At 35.9% G+C, this 9,491-nt stretch overlaps 1 protein-coding gene across 1 annotated transcript; it reads right to left on the bottom strand.

The window, feature by feature from the left end:
- Positions 1–5,130: 5,130 nt before the first annotated feature.
- Positions 5,131–5,959, bottom strand: LOC145797036 (uncharacterized). Its single transcript, XM_082883128.1, has 2 exons — positions 5,502–5,959; positions 5,131–5,221 (listed from the first exon to the last, which is right to left on the bottom strand). The coding sequence occupies exons 1-2, from the start codon at positions 5,957–5,959 to the stop codon at positions 5,131–5,133; spliced, it is 549 nt and encodes a 182-aa protein (XP_082739254.1).
- Positions 5,960–9,491: the final 3,532 nt, after the last annotated feature.

The following is a 9,491-nucleotide window of genomic DNA, read 5'->3' on the forward strand; positions in this document are numbered from 1 at the left end:
GCAAGTGACTAATGCAACAAATACAAAATGTAACTAATAGGTTCAGTTTATTAACATGGCATATGGCTCAATTCAAAGCATGCGATAGTGCATGTATTCGAGTAAGTAGGAAATAAAAAAAACAAGGTTAGAATGATGAATCGAACCTAATGCATGCAAAAATGGATACAAGTCATGGCAATGGCATGGAACCAAAATATGACACTTTATGTAATTATCGTAAACAAGGAAATGAAAGGGAGAAAGAATGGAGGTTAGAAGACATACACAATATTACAAATGTGCCCTCATACAAAACGGTTTGAATGTTCGAATTTAAACTAATTATTACAGCACCAAATTAACTAACTTAACTAATTATTACAATAACTAAATTTAACTAGCTTATTACAATTTCGAATGAATCTAATTAATTTAAACATACTGCTATCAAAGCATTAATTTTAAAGGAGGGAAATTAAGCATCGCACATGCACAAATAAGAACGTCCTCCTGGAAACCTCTCTGTTTTGCTGCTAGAAACTGTTCTGCTTGCAATCAGAAAATTAATCTATTTTTGCCCTAACTTTTGCTCTGTTCTGCCATGAAAATGACACTGCTTTCACAATGGCCAACCAGCCTTGGAAAGTGGTTGGCAGGGCAGAAAGTTGGCCGGCCAACCACTATTTTTAGGTATTGCCCTGCTGCCACAAAAATGAAACAGAGCAAAAACATAGTGTTTTCAGGGGATGTTTGTCCTTTTTGCATCTCCTTATCATGAAACTAATCAAGGGAGGAGTATACTCGATTCATAAACCATCAACTGTTGCAAAGTTGTTGCATGATGATCTATGAACCAATAGGACAAAGGCTCAATAAATGGAAATTAAAGACCAACAAAACCATCTCCCTATCATGGAGCTACCTCAAGGGAAGTGGTAGACATTACTTCTCGAATCATTAACATCACTAAAGAATATGTAATGATTCGAGACACAATAGGTTCAATATAACGTCCGATTGAACCCAAACCAATTTTATTACTCTTGTTTACCACTTTTAGTCTAGTTTTAACCTCTTTTACATTACCTTGTCATTCTTTATTCATTTTGTCCAAAAATGATAATTACGTCCACTAATGAAGAGAAATGTCAAATAAAAAGTTGTGCTTAACATGAGAGAGATGTAATGCCCTGGTAATGAACCTCCGAAGAGGTTAAACTATTAAGCATAGAAGATCTCTTTCTCATGCCTTAAACAACAATCAATTGTTTGAAACAACTCTTAAATAAAGACAACCAAGAAAGGAGGGAGGCTGCAGACATGATTATTACAAGTGTAAGTATATGTATGAAAACTACGGAATAAAAGCTATCAACTCAAATAGATTGGTGTCTAAGGCCTAAACCGCCAAATGTATGAGGACTTACAATATTACAAGCATAATATTCAAAGCATAACTAAGTAAACAACTGAAACAACCCCAAAAACTTTTTAAAAAAAAATAGTGTTGAAAATTGGTTTGAAAAGCTAGAAAAAGAAAGTAAAAGAAAATGAGAACAATACTAGTAAGCAAGCCAAAGGAGGGGGTGGCTAACCCCTCTACTTTTAGACCTTAAATCACATGTTTTAGCCTCTGAAACCTCTGAAAATTAGTAGCTAAAAATTGAGAAACAAGTGGAAAACACAAGGATATAAGCTATGGAATAAGGTTCAATGAAAGGTGGTTAACCCCTCCACCTTGGTAGCTTTTAAATCACAAGTTTCAGCCCACAACACCAGTCCAAAACAAGGTATAAACACCAAGAAAAAGAGGAGAGAAGAGTAGTTTGAACAAGGCAAAAGTTATACCTTTGAAGATAAGATAATCTTTGGTTCACAAACCACAAAGTGTTCACCCTCAAGAGATGAAATTTTGGCTCAATAATCTCAGTAAGAAGCCTCAAATTTTTGGTTTAGGAAGTGTATGTATATTGCAAGATAGAGAGGGAGAGTGTTTGACAAGTTTTTCGCTCTTGGCAAATTTTTCTAACCTAAAATCAAGAGGGATGGTCATCTATCTATAGAAAAATAGGTTCCTCTGTCGAAAATATCTGTATTGAGCCAGCTGGTGCAAGGCATGTACATGAGGGGGACAACTGGCAACAAATATCTATCTGCCGCTGGACATGGCCGACTGGCCAAGAAGAGGGATGGCCGGCCAGCCACCTTTTGGCCAACAGGCCTCTAAGTGGTCAGGTTAGAAAAAATTAGGTTTTGGCCCAAAGGGAGTGCAAAGTTTTAGGCTCTGAAACTCAAAATTGAAGCTTTTTGCTAAAAAAATTGAACGATTGTACAGCGTATTAATTTATCATTGAGTGTTCACCATGAGGCGCCCAAATCTTAAGGACAGTCAAAAATAGAGTGTCTACACTAATAAATTAGTGCAATGCATAAATTTGTGCAATATTGTACATATAAACGTGACATGTTAAATGTCTTCACTTGTCTAGGTCATATCAACTTGTGGAGGAAAAAAAAAAGTATAAAAATGAATAAAATGTGTAGAAAAATGTATAAAATATTTAAAAATACATTGAGATTCTAAATATTTTGACAGTATATTCATTTTAAAAATAGCTCAACAGATTATTATTAGCATAACTTTTTTAACCAAATGTTACCATTTTTGGAGTATGAATTTTATTATTGAGTGACTTAAAACCATTGAAAATTAATGTTGTTACTACATGTGTTCTCTCAGCGAGGTTCCAAATACAAGGGCTCGATTAATAACATATGAAAGTTTTAATTGCATGGAATCCGATTGTAGAACTGTGTAAAATCTTGTAATAACATGAGATGAAATCTATTAAAGATATGAGTCTTCCTCCATGTTCTCTGATCAAATTTTGTATGCATAGAAAAACAATGTCAATTAGAGATATGTATGGCCCGGTATGATTGGTGGCCAAACAAATTTTAATTGGAGAATTCAAAGCTTCCAAAACTAGGGAGATTTTATTTGTTCTCAAAAAATTATTAAGTATGTCTAATTTCTCAATACACTTATTAAATTTTTTAGAATTACAATTTACTCTCAATACACTATGTTTTTTTTTTCAAATTACCCTCAAAGGCATACCAAAATAAAAAAATAAAAAAAAAAACAAATTAAAAACCCTAAATTACACCATTTTGAAAAATGGGTTGATCAATGGAACTACAACTCTAACCCACTCCCCATTGAAACTAAGTGGCAAATTTGGGTAGAAGACAAAAGCGATAGCATTCACGAGGATGAAGAAAGTGAAGGAAAACCACCGTAGGGTTTCAATGGATCAAAGACAAGTATCACAAGACCAACCAAAAATGCTATATATATACATGTACAAATGATATAAAAAGAGACATATTTATACCGTTGTCCCTATAAACTTTTGTTGAGTTTCATTATTCTCTTCTATTTATTCCACTACTAAAGAAAGGGTCTTTTGAGTCGGTTTTTTGAGTCGGCAAATTTTACCGTCGCAAAAGGTAGCCTTTTTGAGACGGCACAGAGTTACCGACTCAAATACCAAACCTTTAGTGTCGGCACCGTTGGCCGACACAAAAAATTAATATTTGATAGTATTATTTGAGTCGGTTGAATTTACCGACGCAAAAGATAGACCTTTTGAGTCGGCATAGACCTTTTGCGTCGGTAAATTTGTGCCGACGCAAAAAATTAGACCTTTTGAGTCGGCATAGACCTTTTGTGTCGGCAAATTTGTGCCGACGCAAAAAATTAGACCTTTTTGTGTCGGCAACTGATGCCGTAGCAAAAAAAAAAAATTTATAACCAAGATATATATTTATTTACTTGATTATATTTAATAAATATATTTATTTATACATATACTTTTATATTAATATTGAGTGTATATACTATAAATAATATATATCTCGTTTAATATCTAGAAGAGGTGTGGTGGTGAAGTGGGTGTAGTGCGTTGACCTTGGGTCAACTTGTCTAAATGGGTGTGTGTTCGAACCTTGGGAGCCTTAGTGAGAAAATTATGAGTTAAATTTTTTAAAACATTTAACCACTTTTTGAGTCGGCAATCTACCGTCTCAAAAAATTAAAACTTTTTGCGTCGGCAGATTGCCGACTCAAAAACTTTTTGCGACCCCATCATTTTCGTCCCTTGAGTTGCCGTCGAAACGCCGTCGCAAAAAGTTTTTGCGTCGGCAAATCCGCTATTTGCGACGGCAAGCTGCCGACTCAAAAGCCCTGCTTTTTAGTAGTGTTCATTTGTTGATTGTAGCATAAAAACTTGCTTGTTAATACATATATAATACATATATATATATATATATATATGATTATTTTTTTTTTATTGGGAAAGAAAATCTTTATTGATGAAAACATATATGGTATGAAAAATTACATCAATAGAGGAGTTTGGAGCTAATACAAAACTCCAAGCGCCAGTTGGTGAGGAACCAACAAAAAAGAAAACAGAAGATACTGCCACAACAAGAGAGAAAGATGAAAAAAAAAACACAAAAACCAAATAGAAGCAGCAGAGCTCTCAACAGCATAACAGCACACACTTTCTGATTTGCCTCAAAATAAAAATGAAAACCAACATTCAGCCCATTCAACCCGCAGACCTGCAAACAGCCCAATCAAACACCTAACACATCAACATTCAGCCCATTCAAGCAGCAGACCAGTAAACAACCAGAGCATACCAACACAGCAGCAACCAAACCAATACAGCAAAGCTACATAGCAGCAGACCATAGAGTCCTCAACATCAGTTACAGTCTACCAAAAATCACCCATCAATTACAGTCCACCAAAAAACACCCAACAGAAAACCATTGCAAATGCTGCCATGATCTCCATTCAAATAAACCAAACATTCAAAACAACAATCAACGGCTGCAATTGTATATCTGTAATTTCTTACCAGTAACCAACCAATTAATCACCATGGTCACCAAGATAATACTAATCAAACAACAAATTAGTCACCAAGACTAAGCAGCCACAGAACTTCACAGCAGAAAACCAAAATCTGATGTGCTGATGTGCAGCTAATCACTAAGCAATCAATCAATGATAACTCCTTAGCTTTATACACCAGAACCTGATGTGATGATAACCTATTGTACTGCAAAAAGTCACCAAAATTCCATTTCTATATTGCCTTCCATTTCTATAAGCCACCAGTGAAAGTTGCTGCTGAAACTCCTAAGCCAAGCACCTTCTAACCTGGTACAGATTATGCACCAGATCATGGACAGAGTAATTCAAAGCTGGGACAGAGGACTTAACCCACAAGGTAATTCGTACCTTAATGGTTTCACACAGAACTACAAAATTAGGCTCCAGCCCATTAAACACATAGTCATTCATTTGTTTCCATATGGACCAGAAAATAGCATATGTGATTACATTCCATAACTTCTTTTCAAGTTGCCTCATTCTACATCCAAATCACCACTGAAGGATACTCTGTACTGAACCTGGTGAAGCCCATTGCAGCACTCACCATCTAACAAAGTAAGACCAGATCAGCAACACAAAAGGGCAGTGAAGTAACACATGGTTAATAGTTTCCTCCACTTCTTTGCAGAACACACAGTAGACATCAACATTGGCATTTAGGATACCAATCCTACACAAGTAACTAGCAGACTTGCTTCTACCCCTCCAAACCAACCAACTAAAGAATTGTGCTCTTGGTGGTGCAGGAGCCTTCCACAAGGATCTAGAAATCAAACAAGTATAACCAAAACCCAGTTCAAACCACTGGTAGGCAGATGAGACACTGAAGCAACCAGATGTAACTGCATTCCAAGTCAAACAATTAGCAACACTAGCTCTGAGCAAAAGGGTACTGCTGAGATGCACTAGCAATCTACTCAACTCCTCTTCCTCCCAAGAAAAGAGGGGCCTCCCAAAATTAAACACCCAATTCCCATTTGCAACTCTATTGTTGTGAAACATGAATACAGACCCTACTTTATCAACTGATAGAGAGAAGAGTCTAGGAAACTTATCTCTAAGACATACACCCTCTGACCAATAGTTAAACCAAAATTTAATTCTTCTACCATCCCCAATCTTGACCACAACATTACTCCTAAAAAATTGCAGAAGATCTGCCCTAGAAGCCGCAGTGTGAATTATGATGATGATGATGAGATGGTTCTTTGAAGGATTGATTCAAAAAATAATAATTTTTATTTTTATTTTTATTCATTGCTTAATTTTGTTTAAATTTTTTTCTATTTGCAAGTAACAACACAATAAGAAACAATATTAATGATAATAGTGAGTTTTGGTGAGGTAGATTGGAGTTTTGGAGTGAGGAAAAAGATAAAGATAAAACTTGAAGAAGAAGATAAAGAGAGTTGAATATGATGAATACCTATAAACGGTTTGGGTGTACAATGAAGAAAAAAAAATTATTTTAAGATTTAATGTGCATTATCTTTATTAATAAATTTATATTAATGTAAAATATGAATTAAAATTTTAATTAAGTATACTAAATTATTATTTGAGTGCAAACAAAATCACCTCAAAACTAGTTTAGAAAGTGTAGTCACAATTTTTAGGCACAAGCTAAGTTGGGCAGGAAGATCTGCAAGAATATGTCGACCCATAAATTGTTTGAGATTGAGATAAGTTGGCCGCACTTAATAGCTCACTCTAGGTTGGTACCAGTTGAGTAAGGTAAATGACATCCATAAATTGTTTGACATTGAGACTAGTTAGCCGCACTTAATAGCTCACTCTAGGTTGGTACCGTTTAAGGTAAATTACACTTTTCCCTAGAGATTAAGAAAAAAATTACAATAAACCTTACCATTTTGATCTAATTAAATTAAATTTATTTGTGCTTTTAATTTACTTAACACGTACTCCCATTTTCACTAATAATTTACTAGTTATATAGATAATAATAATAAAAAAATAATGTTGTCATCACTTTTATATAAAAATGTATAATTTGCATTGTTTATTTTTTATTTTTGCAATATTTGCATTAATTTTTATCTATTTAACCTTAATAAAAAGGAAATCAATATAATTATGTCAAAATTGTTTCAATACACATTTTACGTATTTCAAAATATTTTTATATTTTTCTAATACATTTTAATATGGTTTTTACACATAACTCTTCACTTTGCAATAGTTCATTAAGAGTAGCCGAAGGACAATTATATTTAAGGGTAAATTACAAATACATTTTCTGAGATTTAATTAAAATATAGATTGCCTCTTGTGGTTTGAAAAATTACAAATATCCCTTATTAGAATTTTTTATTTAACAGGACTAACTAAAAAAATAAAATACATAATTGCTCTCATATACTGTGTGAGTGATTTTCTGATCACACTGCCCGCTTAGTAATCAGCTAAAGAGCACTGGCAGAATAGATGGCTTCAGTTATCCTACAACAGAAACAAAAGGCTCCGACAATGGCTCTTCCACCCGGGGGCATTCCGACAATCAAGTCAGTATATCTCTCAAAGATAATCAAGTGCTAAAAAACTGCCCAAAGCATAAATTGCGTACCTTAGACCCACGGGGGTGCCTCTCTTTTATAGTTTACTTAATCCTAGTCCCACGAGAAGCCTAACTTCTATGGACTCCAATTCAGTACTTACTTTGGACTCTTTAAGAAATAAAGATAAACTCCCTAAGAGCTTTATCCTCATCTTGACCAAGTCTCCTCTTTACCCTAGGACTCTTGTTCCTTATCTCTTATCCTCTTATCTCGGATTTCGATATCTTCGGAGATAACTTCGGCCTTGCCGAGATCACCTCGGCGTCATGACCAGGACACGTGGCACCTCGGCTGACATGTTGGCGTCGCCTTGCCACGTGTTGGTACTCAGAAAATATATCCCCACAACTGCCCCCTAGGTTCTATTACCTCGACATTCTGAGGTGATGGAACCTATATCGGTACTTCTTCCTGTACATCGGCTCAAGAACTCCTCAGCCGAGATCATTCATTTCGGGCCGATACGTTTTCTTCAGAGAACAAGAACTCCAGTGAACTCTTTCACGTGTGTGAGTTGTCACGCATTATTTACTTAACCGTTTCATTCACGCGTATCAATCTTACCGGTTTGTACCTGTGACGCGCCCGTAAGCCGTCTCTTTCTCACGTCCGCCGTCTGACGTATACGTTCTTCTAGGCGTATTGATTATTGTTTGCCGCCGTTTTCATTTTTTGACAAAACCTTTCCCCCTTTCTTCATTTTTCCACTTTTGCATCTGATTTCTCTTGCTTTTTCTCTCTCTAAACTCTTTCTTTCGAATCCGCCATTTGCTCAAGCTCCAAGCTCTGCAATTGTCTTTCGTTCTCCCTTCCTGTGAAGCTTTTATCGTTCTCGTTACATTTGTAACTGTCGTCTGACTTCGGCAATCTTCATACCAACTTCACTATTTTCTGGCAAGCTACTATTCTTTTCGTTTACAATTCTATCAATATTCTTCATTACTTGTTGCCTTTACTGCATCTGTTGAAACTTTTAATTTGCGATTCATACACCTGAATGTGTCCTTCCCATGATTTTGCCCTTGCCCATATCTTAAACATACGCATTGTTTCACTACTTCCCTGTATCTTTGTCACTAATTCTTGGCCCTGTATTTCTTGTATTCTTTATGCTCTTGATGAACCATCTCTGTTCTTGATTATGAAATTCCATTCTTGCTTTCTGTTTTTTATGTCTTTTCCAGATCTGTGCCTTTGATCTTCATCTTCATAATTTTAGGTTTGGGATTTGTTTGTAGAACCCACGATTTGGGGCAAAAACTGAAACATCCCTTATGAATTTCTGTACCAGCCTAAACCTAGGTTTTTGCCGAGGTCCCATCAATAAGAAACAACTTCTTTCTGAATTTCAACCCTTCTAATTCAGGCCGATATCATGGGTATGTGGAGACATAGAGTAGATACCCCGACCAAACTTGAGTACTTTAGACAAGAGTTCTCCATCCCTGCCGATGTCCATCTGAGGCTGGCTGGGGATGATGACTCCATCATGCCTACAGAAAACTCCATGCCCTTTCCCATTGTAGCTTTTATTGAGTGTGGACTCCGGCTCCCACTCAACATCTTTTTTCGCGAGATTCTTCACTATTATAAGTTGAACCCCATGCAACTGGCAATCAATTCCTATCGGGTGATCTTTGGTATCATTGCCTTAGCTAAACAGGAAAACGTTAGGATCACCCTAGTTGATATCCAGTATTGTTATACCATGTGTGCCCTTAATTTGAAAGAAAAATGCTACATTTATTACCTTAAGCCGAGGTCTACAAAATTCAAAATCGTAGCCGACCTCCTAGACTCCAACAAGGGGGCTGGAGATGACTATCTCATTACCTCGAGAAATTGGGAGTTTGCTTCAAACAAGGACATCCATCTTTACCCTCTTCCCCGATCAGTTTTAGAGGGCAAGGGTAAGAGCCCAATATTCATTTTTGCCTATTTTCTTTCGAAGTCTTAAA

Source organism: Camellia sinensis, chromosome 1 (assembly GCF_055761805.1).
Source record: "Camellia sinensis isolate YWXY chromosome 1, ASM5576180v1, whole genome shotgun sequence".
Classification (NCBI taxonomy): Eukaryota; Viridiplantae; Streptophyta; class Magnoliopsida; order Ericales; family Theaceae; genus Camellia; species Camellia sinensis.

What these genes read in the sequence shown, in the direction of transcription:
- LOC145797036 (XM_082883128.1), bottom strand. Translation starts at nt 5,959, where the DNA reads ATGTTTCACAACAATAGAGTTGCAAATGGGAATTGGGTGTTTAATTTT. An exon ending in TGGTCTTACTTTGTTAGATG is followed by an intron (nt 5,222 to 5,501) that starts GTGAGTGCTGCA and finishes AATCTGTACCAG; the next exon opens with GTTAGAAGGTGCTTGGCTTA.